This window comes from Sparus aurata, chromosome 12 (genome assembly GCF_900880675.1).
Source record: "Sparus aurata chromosome 12, fSpaAur1.1, whole genome shotgun sequence".
Taxonomy (NCBI): Eukaryota; Metazoa; Chordata; class Actinopteri; order Spariformes; family Sparidae; genus Sparus; species Sparus aurata.
The window spans coordinates 7,604,044-7,630,443 of NC_044198.1; the positions used below are offsets into that span (position 1 = coordinate 7,604,044).

The window sequence follows — 26,400 nt, forward strand, 5'->3', positions numbered from 1 at the left end:
CAAAGCACTCGCACTGGTCAAACAAACTGGACTTTGGGGGTCAAACGGGCTTGGGTACGGTACGGATTGTCGGTGATAGGAGCGCCGTAATTGTCATCACAATGTTATGGAGGTTATGAGGGCCTGTTTCTACAGATTCTTAAAGCAACATTATGTAGAAGTCAACAGTTTGTGATATTTGGCGCTCCCCGCAGTTTCTTTGTCTGACATAATGTAGACGCCATCTACAAACAAACTCATTTAGTGGCTGTGTGCATAGAGTTCTCGTACTGTCAGACATGACACAGTAATCTCACTCTCTATAATGCGGGACCCGTGAGTGTTTGTGAAAGCAGAGACACAAAACTCTTGTGTTTTATTTGGTTTTATTGAAATGATAACAAGGCTTGGGGAAACCTCAGAAAGTGTCACAGAAGACGTAACTGGATCATAAAGCAGCAAAGCGTCGGTTTTCCCGTCTAAAGGTTGGCCACTGCAGCATCACATAAGCTTCCTGAATGAATCTGTGGCATTTTTTTCAAAAATAAATATTAGAAGAGGCTTATTAACTGAAGGTGCACATAACTTACCTATAAAGGTACCTTTTTTAAAAAGAAGCCATCTTACTGTAAACTAAAGGAAAGAATATTATTAAGGCATCGGTTGTATTGCTTTTATAAGCAGTGTTTGCTTGGCAGTGTGTTTAGATGTTGCAGCACACCAAGACTATTGTCATGAGATTTCACTAGTGAACAGGTTCTATTGTCAACATATAAAATCAATGAGAAAGACTGGCTACAGTAGAAGTCGTAGTAGCAACCTATTTAGTGCAAAACCCTGACGGAAGCCTGTGTATTCATTGAAGCATCTACTGGTTGGTTTCATAGCAGGTACAAAGGCATCACTGTAGCGTGTGAGACGAAGTGAATTAAAACATGGCTTCATTGACCTGTCTCCTTTTAAAATCACAACAAAAAAAAGTAGAAAAGAAACTTTTTCAGGGCGTTTTGGCAGATAAAAAAGTCTTATCACTGGAGCTCAGTGCTTGCGGCAGAGCAGGAGGAAGGGTCAAAGGTCAGGGCTGATAGTGACGAAGGCAGGGTCGGGTGACGCCTCACAGGGCCAGCTCAGCCATGGCGCGCTCCAGGGGGTCGCTGGTCCAGTACTCGTGGTCCCAGCCCAGGAACCAGCCGGTGAAGGTGGGCGGCTCGAAGCTCTGCTTGATCTTGACGATGGGCGTCCTGCGGTCTCTGTTGGCCGGGTCTGTCTCGATGTAACGGGCCGCTGAGGAAGATCAGGAAATGACGGTATTAGTGGTAGTCTCAGAGTAAACTTATATCACAGACAGGGGTAAGGTGTATTTAGATTAAACAAGCAGAAGGGGAATCAGACTGTACTGGAATTGAAAAAACCATGAAAACAGAAGTTTTGTTCATGAGGGGATGTGAAGGGTCCAAAAATGATCTAATCTGACAGGGACAAACGCAAAATGTCAAAATCATGCAGGAAAATTGTTACAATGCTAACTTTCTCTGTATAAAATTAATATTTGAAAAAAATCTACCTAAATAAAAAGTAAGACTGATGTGATTTTTTTAAAAGTGCCAATGCGCTATAGGTTCAGTTAAAGGAAAAGTTCGACATTTGGAAAAAAATGCGTTTCTTCGTTAGATACAGTTAGATAAAAAAGTCAATACCACTGTCACGCCTATACTCAAACTGGAGACAGGCGACATTAGCTTAGCCTAGCATAGCACAGCTGGAGACAGTTAGCCTGCAGCTGTCCGAAAGGTGAAAGAGACGGACCACCGCAACCTTCGAAGCTATATGAACACTTTGTCAAATCTTTTTTGTTTACTTTTTTATTAATTATTTATTTATTGTTTCTTATTTTTAATTTTAATTTTTAATTTTGTATTTATTTATGTTATACATAAATAAAATTGACTTGAGCATGTTACAGTGGCGAGCGCGCCTCTAATCAATTCAACAAACTGGATAGAGTCTTGGATAATTTTAAGGTGTGACTCTTGAAATAAATGAAGCCATCCAGTTCTTTTTTGGATGTTGGAGATTTGGGTGCAGCAGCCGTCTGATCAGCCTGCGCTCCTCGGGCTCAAGAGTAACCTAACACCAGCCTGACGGCAGAGGTGTACTGCCCCCCTGTGGCTGGAAGTTGACCTGTCAGTTTCACCTCCAGCTCTGGTGGGGCGTTGTCCGCAATGTGCATTGCTGCACCTGTAACCACGCCCACTGATGATGTCATAGCGTACCGGCGTGCACCCGTACATAGCTGCAGCAAGGTGGGAGGTTCAAGCAGTGGATGTCAGCAAAGACAAGATTCAGATCAGGGGGTGTTAATGCTACTCTTGTTTATCTGACTTAGAAAAGTTAAGACCTGACCTTTCACTCCTACTATTTCACAGCTTGTCAAGTTTTCTGCCACATAGTTACATTTCATATCCTAATGATATAATGTTGAGGTTTTTACCAGACGCCATTGCTTCAGTCTTCTCTTCCTCCTGGGCCTCATTCCCGATCCAGACGAACACCTGAAAAATGGGAAAGTTTTATGCATATTTGTTTGTAACTGCAGTGACGGTGCTTTGAACCCATGTAGTTTTTTCTTTACCTGCTCCCAGGTGTCCAGGATCATGACGTCGTCAGTGGCGAGGTCGTCTTGGGTCAGCTCCCCGGGTACCTCCTCGATCTGAGGGGGAGAGAATTTGATTTGGTGCGTTCAGAGGCCGGAACATTTACATTTGAGAGATAGTGTTCTTCCTATTCAGTCTGATTTAAAGGGTAAGTTCACCTAAATTACTGGAAAAAAAACAAAAACACACGCACTCCAAATAAATACTTCTGTGTATTATCTCCAGAAGCGGGACATTATTTCGAGAAAGGCAAGTTGTTCATGAGTATGGCGTCTTAGCGGTGCTTCCGTCGCATTGCCAAAAGGGTGAACTTCTGTGAAATGATCCTTTTTAAAATGAATGCAGAAGCTAAAAACCAAAAGACTCACGATGAAGTTTCCAGTCTTGTTGGAGCAGGCGAACAGTCGGGGTGGATGAGCGTCCATCTTGTCCTTGAGTCTGGTAGAAGTGCGATACTCTGTCTTTCCTCCCAGAGCCTCCCAGAACTCGTCTGTGAACGGGACAGACACAGTTCAAGTTATCATAGGTCAGTGTGCAGTATCTAAACATCCAGAGGGCTCTAAACAATAGTCTGACATTTTAGAACTATGCATATTCCCTTAAATGAAGCTTCAACCTCGAGATTAAAACCATGGATGCGTATGGTGGAAACAGGGTGAAACAGCTAGCTTTGCTGACGTATGGTAAAAATTAAATGCGTATAAGCACCTCTGCAGCTAATAAGTGGGTTACATCCCCTTTATTTAACTTATAACGAACAAATGTAACCACATGGGCATGTGCAAGCTAACTGGCTGATGACTAGCTTCATGTTTAGCATAGCACACGCGTACGAGAGAGGTGTTTTCTCATTTAACTATCAGCAGGATAGTGAGCAGGCATAATTCCCACAATGTCAGGCTATTGTTTTTCATCTGCATTTACAGGTTTTTCGCAAATTAGAAGTAGAAAAAGCTCATTTACACATCCAGCAGACAAAGAGCAGCATTAGCTTTGAGCTAAGGCGGCTTCAAGCTAAGGCGGCTTCAAGCTAGGTCAGCTTTTTGTTTCCCTAATAATCATCTTGCCCTTGAGCTGCTAAATGTTAACTAGCCATTAGCTCGTTAACTTTTTTTTTTGCTTTATACAGCTGCCTGAGACTGTGAAACACAAAGTGAGTCTCTGAGGATTTGATACTATGAGCAATTCTCTTTTACATCACACAGAGTCGGGTGATCGATATCTGATATGACAGGTACTGATCAGTGTAGTGTTAAAGACATACAAAGAATATTGAATATTTAGCGTTCTTCAGTGTCAAAGGTAACTGATATTCACATTTTTAATGGCTTTAATGGCCGAAACTTATATATAAATTCATAAATAATCCCTTCACTGAATGCTTAAATAAATGAGCACATGTACAATTATCTAATACAATTAGATGAATGATTGATTAAATAATCCCCGCCTGACACAACATGTTTCTAATCTGCAGTTCACTGTGGGGATCTCGTATCATAAAGATCACGAACCATCAGCTCCCAGAATCAAAACGCTGAATTTCTCCTCTGTTGTCTTGGCAGCCCTCAGCCGAGCCCGGCCTTTAAAAGCAGGGCGTTTATAAAAAATTGACTCTGTTATGTTTTAGCCTGAGGTTTTATATTTGAAATTGCGAGCGGAGAGCTTTTGAAAAGCAAATCACAAGATCGCTGATAGCATCTAAAGGGGCTGATGCAATCTGGTCTGGTTTGTTTAAGTATAGATGAACACAAGCACTTACTTTAGCTGAAGTACAGAAAAGACGACCATCCAGCTTCACATTAGCGAGCCCTCTTTTAACAGCTGGTTTGTATCCAACACAAACACGACTGTGAGTATGTTAACCGCTAACCGGGTTTCAGTTTGCACAGAAAATGAGAAATTGTTATTCAGTCTTCATCACATCTCCTCACCGCTCTCTCCTCCCTCGGACAGCTCGGAGGCCGACACTCCCAGGATGCCGCACAGCTGCTGAGCGCCCTGCTTCTCCGTGTCGCTGGCGCCCACTCCCACCCACTGGAAGGTGCCACCGGGGGTCACCAGGACGAAAGCGTCATTGGAGTTGAGCTGGGATGCCGCCGCGTCAAGCTGTGTGGGCGCAGAGATGACACAGGTTAACATGTGCAGCTGAGGTGCCACTCTTTGTGTTTCCAGCTGTTCCAGTCCGTAGTCAGTCAAATTCTGTTCATTACTACACAATACAGGAACAAATATTACATTTATATTTCACATTTCATGCACGCCTGATTTCCAGATTATTCAGTACATTCTCCAGATGATTTGGGGGAAGGTTGTAGATGACGCTGGTTTGTTTTAGCCACAAACCAGACTGTATTACGTCACATAAATGCGTGGATTAGGTATTCCACAGTTTGCCAAATGAAATACCACAATGAAATTCCGGGTTCCTTTTATCGCAATGAGTATCCAAAATCTAGGGTAGCATTAATGTACTGGACAGTGGGACAATGATATTCTGTGTGTTGGCATGTCGACCAAAAACCATTTTAGATGTATTCGTCCTGAAGATGTGAGACAAAACCTGACTGTACATATTGGATAACGTTGTTGTACTAGAAAAGTCACATTATGTTAAAGGATAAAGGATATGTGGTGTTATTCTTCTACTTTTCTTATTGTCTCAATCACTGTATAAATAGGGAATAATCATTTTCACTGATTTATATTTGGTGAGGTAAAGTGCTCTTTAAATATGGAGGATACCAAATTAAAAAAAAAATCTTTCATAATCTGAGCGCAGTGGGCAATGTGACATTTTATGCAGGAAGTCAGTCAATTAATACAAACTGGGATCCGACTGTAAAAGAAACCCGGAGACGCAAGTGTAAAAGAAAAATTGAGGAACTTAAGAAAATGATTTTTAACAGTCGTGAACAAAGAAAAAAACAATTTAAATAAGGCTGAATCACTTCAGATAAATCACTATATTTTCTATCTTACTTGCCCTGATGGAACCTGTATAGCACCGTTATGCATCTTAATAATACAGGACGGTGCTTTCAGCCAGTGGTCCAACTTTAAGTTTCAGTTCGGTCACCTCTGGTCTACATCATCTCGTGCAAAAACCACGAATACATGAGTGTGTTTCTTAATCGCTTCACGTCCGTCTACCCTGTGTATATATCATGCTTAGATACACACACAATACTGGGATCAGCTCATTTTTGGTTTTGTAAGGACATTTACAACATCTTTAAAAAACCTCCAGGTGCAGTGATAAAGCTCTCTTACCTCCACAGCTCTGGTGTGCCCGGCAGAGTTGGAGCGCACCTGGAAGAGTCGAGTCTCAGCAGGGGCCGACTGACCTCCGTCTCTAGACGTCCCTCCCTTGTACACCACCATGGGCTGTCCTCCGAACAGACTCATCAGATGGGCCGGCTCTTTCCCCTGCATCACCCTCACCTGGTTAAAACAAACGCCAAAGTCAGAACTTGGAAAAACCACAAGACGCTTGTTACGGTATTAATGTCTTTTGCCAAACAAACTCGTGCACTTTGACGTGTGAATCATCCCAAAGCGGTGGGAAACCAAATCAAACCCGACAGATCCTCCCCCTGCTGTGTCGGGTGAAATCTGCATCATCTGCGAGTGTAAAATGGCTGCTGCGATCCTGAGTACGGACACAAGATGGCAGCATGGAGCTGAGCCGCGTGTTGTGCCACAGGCTGGTGGGTGTCAAGGTTTGTGCAATGAGGAGTGATGACACAAGTTGTGTCTGAAGCTGTTTTATGTTAGTATTCGGTCTGCAGCCTTTGTCGTCAATATTTATGGCTGTCAGCAAATCAAGCTCATCCTGAGTTCAAATGACAGGAGGCAGAGAAGACAATGAATCACTGACTTTACATGTCGCTGTCCACGGTCGCACACTTCCAAACTACAAACACACTTGTGATCGTGCGTCCTCCGCTACAATCGGAGGAACAGTCCGTCTGTCCGCAAGCTGTCTTGTCAGCCACTGTTGATCATCTGTGTTCAAGTTGTGTTATCTTATTTTACATCGGCAGTGAAATATTTTGTTTTTGGCGTCTACAAGTTTTGCGTATTCCCCACTCGAGCAAACAAATCGAAGGCCTTCACACAGCCCGCCTTCAGCCTCTAAACCCAAAGCTAGACACCGTCAGCCGGAGCAAAGGGTACAAAATATTCACCGAAATTCACAAAATCCAGTGTTTGCATGTCTTCTGCAGTTTCACCTCATATTTTCTCATATTTTCACTTTTGCTGTTTCATGTTCTCGCTGATATAACTTCCTGTTTCTGGCACCTCTGTGTGTTGAACCTCAATACCCAGTTTGCACCCGCCCAAAACGTGTCACTGCCACAAAGTGCCACGAAGTTCACACTGAATGCTCGCTCGGATTCATAGTCTCGCATACATATTCTTATTTGTTCTGGGATATTTACTTAGATTTTAAACAGGCAATAGTTGTTTGCCTCAACATATCATGAGACTCAAATAAGCGAGTGGTCCTGTGCTGTTGGTAGCTGGTACTCCAGTTGACTTTAACAATAATACCATTTTGGAACACCAGGGGGGGAGCAGTTGTCTGTTTCCACATGAAGTATTTTAATGAAGAAGTTTATATTTAGGCAGAAAGTTTTTCTGCTCAGACGTTTATTGGGACGTTTGGCTTCTTTAGTTAAATGAAAAGTAGGTTTTGTAGAAACCTTTTTCTGTTTTATATCAATTTGGTATTTGTGCCTAGACTTAGGTTCTATATCAGGACTAGTATCAAAAATAATACCTTGCCCCAGCCAGGTCAAGTCAAGTTGAGGTTAAGTAGCTGTAAAACAAAAGAGACATTTGCAAGACTGCTGGAAGAGCAGGAAAACATCTGGAATAAAGTAACATTGACTTATGCAGATGTTTGAAATACTTCATAAAGTTTAAGTTCACAATTCTTCAAGTGTGGAAAAAGAAAGGGACGGCTCCTTGAGCCTGCCTGCTTTCAGCAGTTTCTCTCCTCTTTTTTCCTCTCTGCCTCTTCACCAGTGCCATTTGTAACTTTTTATCAGACACCTTCTTGACCAGACGCAGCTTTATCAGCGAATGTGGTTTAAAAATCTCTGCTTAACCAGAACAACAGTTTGTATATGGTAGAGAGGCAGAACATACGAGCCCTGCTGGCCATCAGCTCTGGTCTTTGTGGTGTGTTCAAGTGCAGCTTTTTGGCCGAGACATGGGAGTCGTGAGGCGATGCAACAGTCAGCTTTTGTCGCAGCTAGTTCTTTGATGTCAGTTTGGTGTGTCAGGGCCTGAAGAGTATTCCCTCAGTTACCTTGTATTACGGTTGTTGTACATGAATTATGGTCTTAATATGATTTGCTTCATAAGTTGACAGCCTGCCAACGACGAGTATCCATTCTCCCTTATGAACACTTCATCTAGATATCTATTCTTCTGTTACAAAACAAAAAACGACAAGTGTTAATAGTATCAAACAGCTCTACATTAAGTCTTTCTAACTCAGACTATGTTCCCCATTCTAAAGTGGGGTTGTTCTTATGACTAATTCACTAGTAGTGGGTTAAACATCAAGCTATTAGTACAGTATACATAAACTTTAAGTTTACACTCAAAACTAAAACTTACAAATCAAGTGAGTATCCTACTTTTTAGTGCCAAGTTCCCTCTATCCTCTAACACACACACACACGGAGTCATGCATGTACATGCAAAACATAGTGACGTGCGAGTGCAGCACACACAAATGAATGAATGAGGACTCACATGAGTACAGAGCCAGGACTCACTCTAAACAACCCAGTCGACAGTCTACACACTGATCCTCTTTTATGATCTCCACAGCCATTTCTAAGCTCCGGCATCAGCAGCCGTTGACAAGCGGAGAAACACTTCATAATATCTTTTGGAGTTTGGGAACATGGCTGTTGTTTATGTGAAGCAGGCAGACTTGGCGACAGAGGAGGAGGAAACCTCCCATAAACATCCACATCGGAATGTCCTGTTTGTGTTCGGTTTTACTGTAACTCATTAACACATTAATTAAGTCGTAAAGGAGCCTCAGAAATGAAGATGAAGATAAACGCCCCATCGAAACCAAGACCGTCGTATGTATCTCGAATGTGTGAGAAGAAGTGAGAAAATTGTCAGTGGCTCTGGACAGGATCATATGAGTCATTTTTGGGAGGACGAGGAGCAGGGGAGGGAGGGGGGGAGAATACCTGAGTGGTTATGGGAGCACCGACAACCTGAAGACACAGAAAAGTTCGGGAAACCAAGGAGGACAGAAGCAGCAGCAGCGGGGAGAGGAGAGGAGAGGAGAAAGAGTGAAAGGATGGAAAGGTCAGGGAGGAGGTGACAGCGCTGAGTGAGCCAGAGGAGGGACAGACTTTAATAACATGAACGATAAGATGAATTCAAGCTGATGAAAACAAAAAGCCGTCGAAGGATCCGTCAGCTTTACCTGCACAGGACCACCGCCGAGCTCTTCATCCAGCTGAGCGCCGAGGATCGCACTGGCTCCGATTTCATCCTGACTGGAGTCCATTCCCTGCCTGGAAGACAAAAACAAACACATCATCATTACACTGAATATAATAAGCGGCCAGTGATGGGATGCAACTAAGTACATATAATCAAGCACTGTACTTAAGTACAATTTCGAAGCAGTTCACTTGAGTATTTTCATTTTCTGCTTACTTTTTGGAGGCAAACATTGTACTTTAACTCCACTACATGTATTTGATAACTGTAGTTACTAGTTACTTTATGGTAACTACCTACTCCGATAACATAATCAGAAAAAAAATCTGATCTGATTGTCGATAATCAGTGAACTCACAGTATACAGTAGGATATACATGTACTTTTATGAGTACTTAAGTACATTTAGTATCAGACACTTTAAGACTTTCGCTCTAACCAAAGTAATATTTTAACATTATATCTTTACTTCTACTCAAATACGCTATGTGGGTGCTTTATACAACACTGTAAGGCACTAAGTGGTGCTCATTATGTGTTTACAAAACAGCTCCATATTCAGTTCTGATCATTAGTTCTGAAACTGGAAAATAGTTTTTAATGCCGTTCAGAGCACTTTTAAATGTTAACATGTTTTTTTCCGTCACGAGCCTCCTAAATTTGATTGTAATTGATTAGAGCTGATTCGCAAGCTTGCTAATGTCTTAATCCCATTTTTCTTTATCTTTCCTAATTGAGCTGTTTGTATGCTGGCCTTATAATTAAAAACACACGCAAGGTTATTCTTAGTGAATAAACATCAAGTGAAAATCGACTACATGAAGAGACCATCATTGATGTTAAAACTCGTAACAAATATTTTAGAGATTGGACTACCCCATCTGTGTGTCATGAGACAATTATATGTTTTGCTTCGGAAGACTGAATCTGTAAGGTCGAGCTTTCCATCTGAAAGCGTGATGTAGCAAAAGTAATAGATAAATATACTTGTACTGTACTGATGGAGGCATCAGACATACAAGTAAATGATGTGCCGCTCGTGTTCTCACCACATGTAGATGATGTGTCCCTGACGTCCTCCGTGACTGTAGTTGTAAAGGATGATGTAACTGTCTCCACCGTAGAACTGTCCGTATGAGGACGGATCCACGGGCGCCTTGTCGGACCCCTCGATACGCCAGATCTGTCAAGAAACAAAGAAAGATAAGAAAGATTTCTGTGAGGTTCAGGGAGTATTGTCGTCTCAAATGTTTCATCTCATTTACTGCAAATTACATTGCATAATATCCAGTATTGTATAGCATTGTACAGTTATTCTAGAGGAAGCCATTCGGTCATTATTCGACACAAAAAGAACTTCCCAAAGGGCCCTACAGAAGGCCCCGCTGCTCTAATCTGGACAGAAAGTGCAAATGTCCGGTCTCAATCCTCTCACCTGTTTCTCTCCACTGCCGTCGTCCACCATACCGTGCTGGGCGGCCATGGCGGAGGACTCGTGCAGGGTGGCGGCGTCGAAAGGCACCTTCTCGATCTTGGCGATGCTGTTGGCGATGTAAGCCACGCCCAGGCCCACCGTCTGATCTTTGTCCCGCCAGTTTTTGAAGAACTGTTTGAAGAGCGGCGTCTCGCCCATCTCCGGCAGGATCTGGACCTGAGTGTGTTTGGGGTAGCCCATCTTCTTGATGAACTCCTCCGCTGCCTTCATCGCTGCCTTTCGCTCGTCCATGTTGGCGTCTTTGCCTGCAAGCAAAGAGGCGTGATAGACAGTTGAACAGTTGTCGTGATGGTGATTATGATGATCATGACCATCATCTTGATTGTGGATATGATTAAAGGGGCTAAAACAAATTTGTTATCATACTTCAAACAAATAGTTTGACAGTTTTGGAAACAATCTTATTCTCCAAGAGTTCGACAAGAATATTGATACCACCCACATGTAAATAAAAGGCTACAGCTAGCAGCAGGTTAGCTTAGCATAGCTTAGCATAAACACTAAAAGCTAAAAAGGTAGAAAAATCTGCCTACGGGGAACTCTAATTGCTCGCTTATTAATACTGTATATTTTCTTTAAGTTGTCCGTTGAGCTAAAGGTGGCGACACAACAGGAGGTCACTGCAGCCGGCCAAGAAATAGACATAACCACAATGTTTTTAACTTTAACACACTGATACATGTTAATTAATGAGGTTGAAAGATGCTGGTATGTGGATACTAACTCTGGACATAGCCAGGCTAGCTGTTTCTCCCTCAATCCTTGCCCTAAGGTAAAATAAGCTAAGTCAGGCTAAAATAAGCTAAACTACCTACCTCCTTTAATTCACCTTGAGGTACACCTCATTGTAGCAGAACCTCTGTTAGATAAACATCCAGCTGGACTCTGATGCCGCACCCTGCACTCACCTTTCCAGACAAAGATCCGACCATCGGAGCCATGGTCCAGGATGAAGCAGTCGCCGGACTCCAGGGCGCTCTGGGCGAACGGGTTCTCCTCTGCCACCAGTGCGATGGTCATGCCGCCACTGGCATTGGACACCTGAATGGGGGGTCGAAGGAGGAGAGCGGATGATTAGAGGTCAAAATCTCACAAAAGTGCTCAGACTTTTCATGAGACGATTGGTTTAAAACAATATTCATGTGTATTTGACGAACTCCACAGGTTTGTTTCCTCATCACCAAAATCAACGGTAAACTTGTTCTTGCAGCAAATACAGATGAGAATGAAGAGCCTCACTAGCTGCTGATAGCGAGACAAAGACAGTGTGTGTGTGTGTGTGTGTGTGTGTGTCTCACCTTGTACAGTTTGGCCATCTTCCTGTTTGCAGCGTCAGCCTGGAGGTCGTCAGAGCCTCCAGGTGGCAGATCTGGTTTAGGACCCAGCACCTGAGCACAAGGAGCAGCCATTTTAACACAGGGGTCACTCTTTAGACATTATGTGTTGTCATAGTTCACCGATCTCACCTCGAGCATCTTTTCTCTCTCCGTCCCCTCGTCAACCACATAAACCCGGGCCCTCCCGCTGCGCTCGTTGTCACGGATACCCTTGGCGACCTGAGTGGCCTTCAGCTTCTCAAAGCGGTTGCTCTGTGAGCCGCACCACTGGTAGATCTCCTGCAGAGCAGAGGAGAAGCACGGACGGTTGAGATGGATGAAACCTTTCCTGAAGGCCTCATCATATTATCGTTAATTTCTAATACTGATTATTCTGCTCAGTCTGACTCACGGCTCCCAGGTCCACGATGAAGCAGTCTCCCTGGTTGAAGCTGTCCCAGCTGACCGGCACCTCCGTTGCCCTGACAGAACGGCGACCTTTGACCTGGAACACCCGCTGCACGACCACCTCGTTGGTAACAACGTGCTTGAACCCGGACGCCACGCCCCCTTGCTGAAAAGGTAACAGTTGCATTGTAAAATAAAATACCTGCCTTTTAAGCATAAATGGCTGCGATCTCAACACAATTAAATCAAAAAAAGAATGGATATTTGGAATGTTATACATTTTTTCCAGATAAAATAATGCCATCTAAACAGACTAATTAAGTTTGTGTTTTCTCACAATGATTATTGTAATAAAAGATAAGAAAATAAATATAGGAAGCCATTTTAATGTATACGTGCAGATTTTGATTTGACAAAGTGATTGAATCTTTCATTTCACAGATAATGAAAAATGCAGATTATGGTTTAAAATATAATTTTATAATATATATATTGGCCATTATTGATAGTACAGCTGGAGAGGGTGACAGGAAGCAGGGTGAGAGAGAAGGGGAGCGACATGCAGCAAAGGAACCCAGGCCGGGAGTCGAACCTGGGTTCGCTGCAGAGCCTCAGCACATGGGACGCCTGCTCTACCAACTGAGCTAAACAGCGCCCCATAATATTATTTTTATATAATTAAAACCAAAAATAAGTAAGTAAAAGTAAGGCAAAAATCACACTTCTTATGTAACATTGCATACGCACGGTCAAATGCTCCAAAACAAAAGCAACAATCCTCACAAAACATGCACCGTCTTCTTTGTTGATAAATTATTTGCAGCTCCATACACGACATCTTACCATGTATTTGATTCCAGACTTGAAGTAGCCAAGAAAGGTTTTGGACTCGTGTCCCTGGACCTCGCGGTACTGGATGGGCTTCCCTCCCAGGAAGTCGTCCATTTGGACAGTAAAGATGGCCGCCGAGCCGCTCTCATCCTGGGTGCAGTGATCACCTGCGCCAGAGGAACCACGGACGTGCTTCATGTTAGTACCGCTCCTTATTTGATCTCAGCAGTCATTCTGTACGTCTACCATGACAGCCACATACTGTGTTTGACGAATTCCCACAGTGAGGACTCAGTGAGTCAGGGGATCAATATGCTGGAGCAGCAGTGGGTCAGTCAACATTAGTCACATTAATACAGGCAACAATATTCTATTTCTGCTCACAGAAATGGGTTCAGCAGCATGTGGGAGGGTTACATCAGATCCTGTATTGGAAAATGCTGTTTCCATGATCAATTTGGCTGACTAAAAGCACATGAAATCAATGGGCAAAAAACATAACTCAGCTTCTGGTTTTCCTGTTTGCTTTAAGCTCTTCTGGCCGATCCACATACCAAATCCACCCCTTATTTTAACTGATATAAATTTGGATTTGGCCGTTAAATTCATGTTGCTTTGCAGTTGTTGTTCAAGTTTGTTTATTAGGATAAAACCCCTTGAGATGTACCATCTCGTTTTCGAGGGGGTCCCAACACATACAAAAAACAAAAGACAAACCACAGACATTAAATTGTAGTGAAACCTAATTACATGGTTGCAAGATTAAAGGGCCCATATAATGTTCAGTTTCAGGTTCATGCTTTTGTACTAGAAAATGCTCACGTGCTTTAATGTTGAGAAGTTATTGTTGTCAATAAATCAGTGTTCTCATACTGTCCATTGCTGCAGCACTTCTATTCACCCTCTGTCTGAACGTTATGTTGAGTGCCTGTCTCTTTAAGGCAACACTTTCTTTAACATTAAAATACAGCTTCAAAATCATTTTGATGGTACAGTGTCTTGTAATGGGGTGAATGCTGCCTGTGTCCCAGCCAAATAGATTTGTGTTCGATGAAATCCTGGTTTAGACAAAAACCCCTTGTGCTGAAACCAAAAATCATCATGTGTACCATGAGAGATTTTAGATAATCGAAAGAATGTCAGCTATGAATCTCCGCTGCATGAGCTGATAACGAATCTCAAACACATCTGTGCCACACTGCTGAAAGGAAATACGGTACGTCACATCCTGAGAAGGCAGGATGAGACGCGGCAGAGACATGAAACACAGCTGCAGCGGTGGGGTAAACACTGCAACACTGTCATGAGAGATTACTTTCCCGGGGCACGAATTCAGCTTGTCATCTGCTCTGCGGGTCAAACGGGTCGTAGCTGCCCTGGAAAACTGAGATCAGCTCTTTTACGTTCGGCTACATGTCCATGGAAACAAGAAAAATACACACACAAAAGAAACGGATCTCGAAACGTGTGTGTCTCTTGTTGCTTTAAACTCATTTTTTAACATGCTGAAGTAGAATCCATTTGTGATAACACATCACACTGTAGCACTCACTCACCCAGCCAGAAGTGGAGGTCGTACTGCAGGTTCCCGGAGCGTTGCTTGATGGTGTTCAGGACGAGGTAGGCGTCTCCGCTGTAAAATCCGCCATACAGCTTCTCGGGAACGGGCACCAGGTCAAAGTTCTCCACCCTCCACACCTGGAGGCCCGGCTTCTGTCCGGCCCGCTCGAACTCTGGGTGGTGCGCTGCCATCCTGCCCGCAGCAAAATCACACGGCTTAGATTTAGTGCTTCTTTTTTTTCTACTCTACAGCCCAAAACAAACAGGAGTGTTCACGCGACAACAAGCTCTGACTCAGTGGTCAAACACTGCGGAGCCAACAGTCCTAACGCCGTGTAATAACCTTTTAAAAGTGAGACTGGGACTCCCTATTTGTGAGGCGTTTGCTCAGGAAAAGATAAAGCCACTCCCCTTGAGGCAGAGCTGTTGCCATGGATTCAAAGATAAAGTTTAGGTTTGCAGTTAGACATTAATGCACAGCGGGGTGAGTCACTGCTGCTCTGTGCTCAGGGCTTTTCCTCCAGCGGACGAGAAGAGGAAGTCCTGCCACTTCTGACTCAAGTGTTGTCACAACCAACAGAGATGGTGGCAAAAGAAACACGGCCTATTATTACGTACAGGAAGAGACTGGTGCATCACCGATCCTGTTCCTCAGTCTGTCGTAACTTTATGCACACAGCCACAGGACATGGATGCTAAGGGTGGGAGGAAATCTTCTATCGCAGTGGGCCTGCGTCAATGAATCAATGAATCAAACTTTATTTGTATAGCACCAATTCACACAAAAGTCATCTCGTGACACTTTCCACATTGAGCAGGTCTAAACCGTACTCTCTGATTGATTGATTTATTTATTTACAGAGCCTCAACATTTGCCCCATGAGCACGCACTTCATACCGGAAAGAAAGAAGCCTCTTGACGTCTCAACTCCATCACACTGATGCAAAAGTCTCAAAAAACCAATTACTGCCATAAAAGTCATGGTCGTTGCCAGGCTCGGCCTAATGCAACCGAGGGGGATAAGAAAGTATTCCAGTAATTTGGTTTTAGGGCACTGCCAGAACATTCTGAGAGACAGATCCCCCCAAAATAAATAGAGTGGTCAATATTGGTCAAGTTCCAAAAACACTGGATCCTGAGGTTGTCAGAAGTACTGATACTCTGAAACTTTTTTGATTTCATTACTTTGAAACAATACAATATCCATATTCAACGTAATATGGTTTTCTATACCAGCAATGTGTGCAGGTTGTTAAGGATGTGACTTTACGCCCTTCTCAGTGCCTCTCTCCGCTCCGATCAGAGCGCATCAGTAGCTAACGTTAGTTTATAAAGGGAGTCCACTAACATAAACCAAAGACCAGCTTCCAGCACAACACAGCAGTTCTCCAGAGCCCCTTTAATTCGTATTGTCCTATTATATGTCCTATTGTGTGTACCTATGACTTTTTTTCTTTTTGCCGTGGCATCGAAAGTATCGAGTATCGTTTTTTTATACTAGTATTGTATCAAATTTCTGGTTTCTGAATTCTGCTCTTCTAATAACACAACTTGAAAGCATTTTATATTCCATCAGTCACACTGGCTTTCTACGAAGAGTCTGTCTCTCAAGTCCAAGCCAATACGCTCCTTGTCGTGATTCATTTTCTCAGACTCCTCGACAACAAGAGCCACAGAAGACGTTGTTCGACTGTTTTACGAGCTCTTACAAATTTACATTGAAGTAGATTTAGTGGAGTGCCCCTTTAAAGTGGTGGAAACCTTGCAAAATAGCTACATAGCAAAACTCCACCAATACACAAATCTCCACCGGTCGCATAATATGAAATCCTATTGCCCCGATGGACACATCAGCAGTCGGTCATTGGTCCAATCACATGCAAATTCACCAACACTCACACCCAAACATTCATGCACACACATGCCATACACTTGTGTCGTATCTGAGAGTATAAAAGACAGCTGGCGCCAAATGAAGGGTTTGAAGTGGGTGTCTGTGCTGCATTGGATTACAACCCGCCGGCCCCCTTCGGCAGCAAGTGTGGATATTTGAGATTTGTAAGATGGGCGTCGAGGCATCCTGTTACAATCTTTGTTATGGCTGTCTGAACACTGTTTGTACAAGAGTTTACGGTGTCCAATGAGGAACTTCGCTTAGTCGGGACATGTTTTGGATGATGGTGTAGGGTTAAAAAAAGAAATGCAAAAAGGAACTCGTGTCAAATTACACAAACACACACTGTATGGAGCAATCATTCTAAACAATTATGCAAAAGTGAACCAATGTTTCCTCTGAGAATTTGCTGCAGACTGACCCACGCCGCGTATTAATTGCTCCCACACAGAACACAGAAACTACAGAGAGAGTGAAAACAGATTCTGTGAAGTGATGCAGTGTTCCCAAATTAGAGCCTGACCCTCTGAAAAGGGCTTCTGTGGCCCGTCGCGGTGCATTTCCTCTTCATTCACCGATTTAAGTAAATGATGGTATGATTATAAGACAATCAAACCAACAGTGTTCTTAGCTGTGAAGAGCCATTGATAATGCTCAGGTTCAGGAATTAAGAAAAACATTCAAAACTGGAGGTCATGTAGTTCAAAATGGACACAGAGTCCAGTTTTCCACAGGAATGCTGTTTGGTCCGGCCGCCTCTCAATTTGCATGACTAACCATCAACACTGAAGCGAGTATGGCCCATTCTTCTATCGGCCGTCTGCCCACAAACATGGCAGGAATCTGCTCCTAACCCTGAAAGAGGGAAGTGGCCTGGTATTCACGTGACCCGGCCAAAAAATGTGGGGTTCCTTTTTTTTCTCCCCCATTTCTCCCCTCTCCTCGTATCCACCAGCCCGACTCGCTGCTCAGTGGAATTTTTCAGCATGGAAAAGTAAGTGGATCATTTTGGCAATGACCATTTGGTCACATGTGGCTGGCTGGCAGATGTCTCCAAGATTAGTTTTCTGAATAGAGACTGTCAAGACCTAACACCTTTATACTTCCTTTAGCCTTCACAGGAAAACTGACCCAGTCACAACAGTGAAATGCAGCGGAAACGACCGGGAACCCTGGAGTCAAACCAGGTCCCTGACACCACAGTGCATGTGTCAAAGTTTGGCTGGACAATGAGAAACCGGGGGCTGCTGCACAACGTGGAAAGCTGAATTTTCCTACAGTGGCTCTAAAGTATCCTGGTGGACTTTCCAGTCTGGAGAAGCTCGGAACGCCATAAAAGTCAGACAGCAAATCTGCAGCGTCTGTGGTCACAAAGGGAGATTTGTCTAAACCCCAGGAGGGTACTAGCACTGTTTCATTTGTAATTTGTCGAGCCTGAAAACAAAGGTTCTGGTAGATTAATAGTAGTGACAATGGAAAAAGAGTTGCACCGACAAACTGATTTAAAGGATTCCTCAAATGGAAACATTGACCAGTCGTGTTTTGGGGAATGGAAATGATCAAATTTGGAAAGAGGGTGTCATGTGCTGCAAAGATTTGTATTTAATAACAACAGTGACTAAGTAACAGCTTTAGATGTGGATCATCTGGTTTTAAAGCCGATCCGGCGCTGATACTGATCCAACATATCTGGGTAAATCTCAGCCCGTCTGTTTTTGTAAGAGCCACGTTTAATAAAGAGCAATCGGGGAGAGTTCCTGTTTGATCTCTGTTCAGCCCGGTGATTGGGAAAAAAAGTTGACTGGAAAGGTTAATATGATGGCTCAGCACTTAAGGATACCAAAATCTGTGTGTTTAAAGATATAAAATGTAAGAATTCTTCACAATTCACACGATCAGACACTGACAATGGAGGTGACCTCCGCAGATCATTGCTGCTGCAGTCAGGAGGGTGAACAGGAGTGAAGATAAATCCACTTTGTAATCTCAAAAGTTAAAAAGTAACCTCTGAGCTCTCCTCCCGTCGGTAAACGGCTCCAGATGAGAGCAGAATCAGATGAAACTCTGGGTGTTTATTCCTCCAGAAGATCTGACTCTGGACCCAACCCGTCTCTGCTGGCCAGCAACACCAAAAGCAATTCAACATAGGATGTTCAGTGTATGTCGGTGCAATGGTAGGCTGTTTATTGTCTGAAATATTGAAGAATTGATGTGTTATCTCCCCAAAAATGTCAGCAAAGTAAAATGTGCCTGTTTATTATAACTTTAAACGTAGAGTGATAGCTCAAGAGTTTGGAAAATGCGCTTATTTGTTTTCCAAAGAGTTGGATCAGAGGCTTGACACCACTGGCATGTGTTTGGAACTAGGGGTCGACTTTTTTACTCAAGGAGTGTCAAGGAGACTGAAAACGGATATTTGGGACCGATGTTCAAATGCAGTAAAATGAAACTCTGTGTGTCAAATAACCGTTGATGAAGTAAACCAAAGTAAAATTTACTCAAGTACTGTTCTTCAATGCAGTTTTGAGGTGCCATTTTCTTTGTACCTCCTCTCCATTACATTTATTTGACCCGTTTAGTTACTAGTTACAGTGCAGATTCAGACTATTCGTGTTTACAGGCTTTTAATTGGGACATATTACCGATCAGATAGCGTTGTGGGCGGGACATTGTGTGACGGTATGCTGCTTTAGAGCCAAAGTAGCACTTTTTTTTAAAGTATTTTTTTGGCCTTTTTATGGCTTTTATTGATAGTACAGCTGAAGAGGGTGATAGGAAACAGGGAGAGAGAGAGGGAGTGACTTGCAGGAAAGGGACCCAGGCCGGGAGTCGAACCCAGGGTCAGCTGCAGAAAAATGCGGAAAAATGCTGAATATCGGCCAGAATTGACCATCAGTCCAACTCTATTAGGTACAGAGTAAAGCTTGTTGACCACTACGCTGTTTCTTGTTTGTTTGATCCGTCTTGGAGCAATAATGCAAGAATTAAAATGTTTCAATGTTCCACTGGAAATTACACGCTGTAGGTTTGCCTATTTCTTGCCAAGCAATAGCAGGATGCAGTAAGAATCCTGCTGTCACAGTCAGACTGCCAGTTTGCCAGTAGTCATCAAACAGTGTCAACACGAAACTCCCTCTAGAACCACAGATGGTCATTTTGAGTTTCTGGTAGGCGTATGTTTAATCTTTGGACAGAGCCTGGCTAGCCGTTTCTCCTCTGCGTCCAGTCCTTACGCTCAGCTAGGCTAATCACCTCCCATCGTCAGCTCCGCGGTTTACACACCAACGCGAGAGTGGTTTTTTATCTCCCTATTTCATGCTTGAAAATAAATCAAATGGGCAAGTAGGCAAGCCAAGTTATTTCTATGACAATAGAACAGACGACATAAGTGACCCCTGTTAGCCTCCCATAACCATATTTGGTGACAAATCCTCCTCACTGAGTACAACACAAAAGGCTATCTGAAATGCATCTAAATGAAGTAGCTACCACATCCTCCTGTCTGATACTTCCTCCTGAATCGACTGGGGTGAGTGAATACAATAACTTCATGTTCCCGAGCAACTGGTTATAAATCAGTAACTTCCCATTGCCATTCATTTACTTAAACTGGCACACCCAGAAATATGAACACGTCCGTGTCTGACTGTAACACGGGGCCAAAGCTGTGGTCACGTAAAGAGAAACCGGAGAACTTGTCGCTTCAGTTTTCACTTGAAGTAAAGTTTTGCATCAGTGTTTCTGCGCGGTGTAAGTTTCATGACATGAATCATCCCCATAAGAAATGTTCAAAAACTGCACCGCATGTGTAGCTTGTTGCCTGAAAATAGAGCTGCTTCTCTTATGTAAAGAAAAAAAAAAATAATCCTGAAAAGCTGACTTGTTCAAGGCGACTTTTCATCCGGCAGCAGACGACTACCTTCACTCTGAAACATCTCACCCATTGAAAACGTAACTTCTGTGCAACTTCACACTCTGAAGATCTTTGTCACGGTGGCACTAAATAAACATGGCTGCCTTTGACTGTGATCTCCTCGTCAGATGGGGGGAGCTGCTCCGACTGTCTCCGCACATCAAGGCCGTTTTATCCCACAGTTAGGCAGGCGCTCGCACAGCCTGTGACTTAATAAAGCGAAGCATCAGAGGGGACGCACGGCGTCTGGATCACCTCGCACTTTGAAAAAAAATCAAAGGCGGTATTATAAAAACATAATAACAACTCTGATAAAAGGTAGATGAGAACAAATCTAACGGGGACGAGAGGGAAGGCAGTCGACGGCGCGGTGAGTTTGAGTTTTTTGGAAGATTTTTTTAATTTTTTCGAGCAAAGTTTCGCTGAATGAAACATTAACTGTTAGTGTAAACACGGCTGCTCCGGGTTGGATGGAGTGACTCATGGAGGGGCAGTGTGTTACTCAGCACACACGCCAGCTTAAATAGAACACATCACGTGACCGCTGGGTAAGTGCTCCTTTCGCAGGCGTGCTGGGAAAAGCAGATGGTGTCTGTCTGCAGGGGCCGCCCAAACACCTCCGCCGAGCCGAAGGTATTTGTCGGGGGCTTCTGCCCCCTCACAGCAGGCTCTCTGTCCCCACCGCACCTCCAAACAAACCTTGGGTGAGCCTGTCAGTCCGACCTCAGCTATTCCATCCCCTCCCCCATTTTTCACCAGCCTCTCTTTTGTTTGCTGTCAGCCCCTCCTCGCTCGAGGGCCCTGCGCGAAAAATACTTGATCCCCAGCGCAGATAGCGACGTTGGATTCATATGATGGGAAGTTTTGAGCCCCCCTTGTGATTCGTCTGCTGGTGTCCCTTCTTCAAAAACAAGCGCATAATGGTTTAGTCTGTGAAATCGGAAATTATGGCCCTCTGTTCCAAAAAGGAGAGATTCCTCCTGCAGGGAAGGGGGGTTCTGAATGACTCATTTTCTCCAAGCATGCCATTCAGAGTCTCTCGAGGAGTGTGCAGCTGCCCTCTCCAGCTCGCTCAGGACAGATAGCACCCTGCACAGACTGATACTCTTTCGTAGGCTTCACTTTTATCTGCGTACACGTCGTGAGACAAAGACAATCAAAATGACTGTTTATGACTCTGTAAATAACCGCCCTGATATATGGATGGTTATTAAAAGATATGGGATGGGTGTTTCAGGAGCGATCTACCTCGAGTCTGTGTCTTCACCCAGTTCTGTTGCCTAGTTAAACATATGAAGCACATAAACACGTTTTTCTGCAAACTTATTAACAGTTAAGTAAGCATTTCGCATGGGATCTGACTTTATTGCCTGCTGATAAGGCCCTGAATGTCCAGCAGCAAGAGGAAATGATGTGTGTTTTGACGGAGAGGTGTGGCTTTTAACCCATTACTTGGAAAACATCGGCTTTATTATAATTAATAGGAAATCCCCAAACTTCCTAATACACAGCGCCATTGAATATTTCTATAACTTCTGGTCTCGGCTGCTAACTTCCGCTCTTTAAAGGGTGTTTTTAGTCTGCGATTTTAAAAGTAGTTCTGCTCATTTAAAAGTTATTAAGACTTAAACAAAGGGCATGTTCGAGGTCTTTTGAGTCCCCCACCCAACCACGACCCATTCAGCTGTCTGAAAAAATGACTCATATGAGTTCTTTGTAATGATTTGGCACCATGACGGTTAAGGTCTGGTTACGTTTCGGCGACTAAAACCACTCAAAGACGACTGCATTTTTTTTATAAGAGGGAACCAACATTGTCGAAATTGCACATTTCTTTGTAAGCATTGATTTGATGATTTGCACACAAACGCAACGCACTGAGCAGAAACATATCCAAAAGACAACGCTTTGACAACGCTGTATTGACGTCCAATGGAGCGCCAGAATTAAAGTTTTTGTGACTTTTTCAGAGGTTTTTTCAACGCTCACTACTGATGTACAATTAACGTTTTTACAGTGTAACCTTAGAAGTCTTTTAACTTCAGTTACACGCGTCGAAAGAACTTCTTGTGGCTCAAGTTTTTAATGACGGCCGAGTTTTTCATGCAGCGAAGGCTACGGGGTGTATTCAAACCCCGAGCCTCAGCCTCAGTAGCTTGCATGACGCATGAGCTTTACCTGGGGAGCTATTTATCAGCTTTATTCAATACCATGTTTTGATCCTCCAACTTTCATCAGGTAGGCTGATGTTCAAAGGTGGGCTCAACGTCATCAAAGGCGTTGAACTGATGTCTTTTGGTTTTTGCTCAGTGGGGAAAGACATTTTGACATTTTTGTTAAACATTTGGCTACATTTTGTTGACAGTTAAAAGGTCTTCGGATGTCTGAGCTATATGCAATATCTCTATATAGAATCCGCCCCAACACTTTCTGTGGCATTACAGCAATGTCACGTTTCAGCTTCTGCTACAGAGACAGAGGACATGGAGGACAGTCATTACGTGACTGCATGACCGCAAGAGAATGCTTGTCAGGAGATGCAAACAATGTTCACAATTGAATGAAAGACTTGTGCTGTCAGTTTTTTGTGCGAGGACATGGCTCCAGTCCAGCAGCTGACTTACATTACAGTGACCAGGAGCTGAAACTTGAGGCTGCTAAATGTCCCCCTAGAAAACTTTTGGCGACGTCACAGACGATGCACCAGAAATGTGACTTTCCAGTAAAATAAGACCAATGTGTTCCGTCTTTTCTAACCCGGTTTCCAAATATGGGGAATGCTTTAACACACGAACATCCACTGCCCTGCGCTCGTGCACACGTGTGGACAGAGAGCCTGCACACAGTTGTTGGAAGGCTTATGTCTGAGTCTAAGGTGGGGTTTAGCGCAATCAGTGGGTTCAGGCATCCTGTAATCTCTGCCCATCTACCAGCTGAATGCGGATCTGACACAGCGCTTTCTGATTGGGCGAACAAGGGTCTGTCTTTATCCCTTCCTCATGCACACACACACACACACACACACGCAAAACACACACCACACTTGTCTGACGCACTCTCCTCACTTCTGCAGTAACAATCCACCCCACACAGGATACTGTAACCAACTTCCTCAGTAAACAGCCTCACTATTTGGTTGTGCGTTTCTATGGCTACCACAGATGTTTCTAAAAAAGAGATGAGCAGCTGCTGCTGAGGAGGATAACTTTAGAAAACGAGATGCACATTCAAATTACTCGACTCTCTCTCCTGTAATGCAACAGAACGCAGCATGTGAGTGGCTGCTCTGGGTCTGGCATCACATAGTACCAGCCTGAACTCACTTTAAAGAGTCAACAAAGAATGTGACTAAGAGCCTGTGGCCGGTTTAAGTGGAACCACAGCATTTTTAGTCATCAACCAGGGTTCCCACTGCCTGTCCTTATATGGCAGCGGCTATAAAAGTGGGCATTACACTTATTTCAATGAGCTAGAAAGTAAACCATATCTGCATTAAAGAAAGAAAGAAAGAAGACAAGTGTGCCTGTCTGTCTTCCCACCAGCATATCAAGCCTTTTGTTCCAGCCTGCACGGAAAAGTAACGGTTCGCTCCTCCTCGGCTCTAATTAAAGGGATCAGATGAGCAATCTGTGCCACGGTGTGAGACTACAGTGTCAGCGAAGATGTAACGGGGTCTTTAAACGTACCTGAAGGTGTAGGTCGTGATCGGGGACGGACGCACGGACGACTGCTGAGGAGACTTGACTTGAGCCGCGGTGAGCGCTTCTGGCTGCAGCGGGAGCAGAGAGGCGTCGAGTCGGCGGGGCGGTGGAGCGCAGAGCCGCTGTTTATGCTGCTGGACCGGGACACTCCCCGTTACGACACTCCCCGTACCCGGGGCCTCCTGCTGCACCGCCCGCAGAGGGGGGGCGGCCACGCACACGCACGCGGATGTCTAACCCACTATCTATTTATCTATCTATCTATCTATCTATCTATCTATTTATCTATCTATAACGTTTCTACAGAACTCATGTTTTATGATTGTGTCATAAAGGAGGCACGTTCCTCGGATTAAATATGTATAAACTGTGGTATAACATGTAGGTTTATATATTTAATAGATATATTAAAATGAATGCCGCAAATGTTAAAGATTGTAGCATCTCAGTGGATAATAAAACACTAAGGTGTTTTTTTCCTCCCTCTTGCAGGGGTTGTAACTTTAAGACCAGGACCAGGAGTGACTCCACACTTCCGGCCTCCGACAGAAGGTGCGTGTTGAACAACACTGCCGCTGCCTGGTCCTGCCGTGCCAACGTGCTCACGAGCCAAACCTGCTCTGTACTGTGATGCATGCCATGAGTGAGCCCACTGAGTCAGTGTTGACCGCAGATAAAATACAGATCTTTTACTTAATATGGTGAATGTGTGACTCAAGACACATGTTTCAAGTTGAGGTCCAAGTCCCAAGTCATTTTTCAGTCCTTAGTTAAGCTAAATCAAGTTTTAAATTCCTCCCCCAACCGCCTGCAGTATCTGATTTTTGTAATAGGAAAGACAATGTATTAGTATCTGCAGTCTAATAAAAAATATTATCAGCAAATTCACAACCTGTCCAAAAAGGGTCCAAGTATGTCCAAGAATTCCTAATATCCAGTAAAATAAATCTAATCAACAAATAAGATATTTTATAAAATATGGAATCTAAAAAAATGTTTCAGTCCTATCACCTTTGGACAGACGGAAATACTGACAGAAAAAAAAAAATTAAAATAAACTGAAAACAAAAAATGAACTCGGACAAGTTGTTCGAGTTATCATGTCTCGAGTCGCTTGTGTCCAATTTGAGTCTGCTGTCATTTTCTCACTGGTCAAGTTGCAGGTCATTAAAGCACTCCCTCGGGTCACATCACACCAGGAGTTCACATCTCTGATAATCAATAGGCCTGCACTGCATATGCTCGCTGTATAAAATTGTATAGAACATATACATAATCCATCCCCCAGTGTACACATATTTATCTAGTTCTCTTTATTTCTTGCTTTCTTTTATTCTTGTACTCATTTGTTTAGTTCTACATGTCCTTACTCCTAGCAGTATGCCTGTTTCTGTATAAGCACACTGACAGCAATGTAAAACCGGAGTCCCGCCCCCTGCATGTGGGGTGTCAACACTTTGAGTTGAAAAGTGGCGGGGACATAAGGGCTCACATGAAAAAAAACCTCTGTTGAATAGTTTTCAACATGTGAAATTTTAGGCAATGCAACACATGAATCATATGTGGTGAAGTGTAGATAATTACCTGAAACAGTATTGCATAACGGTCCTAGAAATTGGAATACATATAATTTCCTATTTAACATTTCTGTGTGCAATTTATTTACTTCTTCTTTTTTTCTTTTTTTTTTTAGCAAAATTAAGCTTTTAAAAAGTAATAGAGATAAAATTGGGCTTTTGTAAATGTGGTGGGGACGGCATCAGCATCCCCAGTGTAATTGACACCTTTGTGTACACACTTCCTCGGCCAATAAAACGGTTCTGCTTTATTTCTATGTGCTCACAGAGACCAAAAGGTTTGCAGTCCTTGTCACGAGGCAAACTGAAGTGAAGCCCTGTGACATTTAAGCTTTTCTTTCTTTTCTTTTTCACAAAGAAGCGATTTCTGCACGCTGTTTTTGCAATTACATCAGTTACATCATAATAATTACATCATCCTAATGCATCAAATTATTATGTAAGCACCTGCACGAGGCACCAGGTGTGCATTTTCATAATCTGCCTCCCTGTCTGTTAACACTGTTTAATAATGATGAATCTGAAAGTAGACATATTACACTGAGATACTGAACACATCCAAGGTTGCATCTTGGATTGATG

General features: G+C 43.4%; 1 protein-coding gene across 2 annotated transcripts; it reads right to left on the minus strand.

The window, feature by feature from the left end:
- Window positions 1-348: 348 nt before the first annotated feature.
- On the minus strand, window positions 349-24,402 carry gsna (gelsolin a). Of its 2 annotated transcripts, XM_030435180.1 has the most exons (17): window positions 24,227-24,402; window positions 14,729-14,925; window positions 13,185-13,339; window positions 12,346-12,507; window positions 12,084-12,233; window positions 11,916-12,005; window positions 11,526-11,658; window positions 10,558-10,862; window positions 10,172-10,305; window positions 9,103-9,193; window positions 8,861-8,887; window positions 5,907-6,077; window positions 4,568-4,742; window positions 3,002-3,123; window positions 2,612-2,689; window positions 2,471-2,531; window positions 349-1,263 (listed from the first exon to the last, which is right to left on the minus strand). In XM_030435180.1, exons 2-17 carry the CDS (start codon window positions 14,922-14,924, stop codon window positions 1,094-1,096), a joined length of 2,220 nt encoding a protein of 739 aa, XP_030291040.1. In that variant the 5' UTR covers window position 14,925; window positions 24,227-24,402; the 3' UTR covers window positions 349-1,093. The 2 variants fall into 2 exon arrangements, with proteins under 2 accessions (XP_030291040.1, XP_030291041.1); XM_030435181.1 differs by lacking the exon at window positions 8,861-8,887 and having other exon boundaries at window positions 24,227-24,401.
- Window positions 24,403-26,400: the final 1,998 nt, after the last annotated feature.

Coding starts and splice junctions, on each gene's coding strand:
- gsna (XM_030435180.1), bottom strand. CDS start 14,924: ATGGCAGCGCACCACCCAGAGTTCGAGCGGGCCGGACAGAAGCCGGGC. Junction 10,306..10,557: donor ACGGCAGTGGAGAGAAACAG/GTGAGAGGATTG, acceptor GTTTCTTGACAG/ATCTGGCGTATCGAGGGGTC. Junction 1,264..2,470: donor GACTGAAGCAATGGCGTCTG/GTAAAAACCTCA, acceptor GATCTTCCTCAG/CGGCCCGTTACATCGAGACA.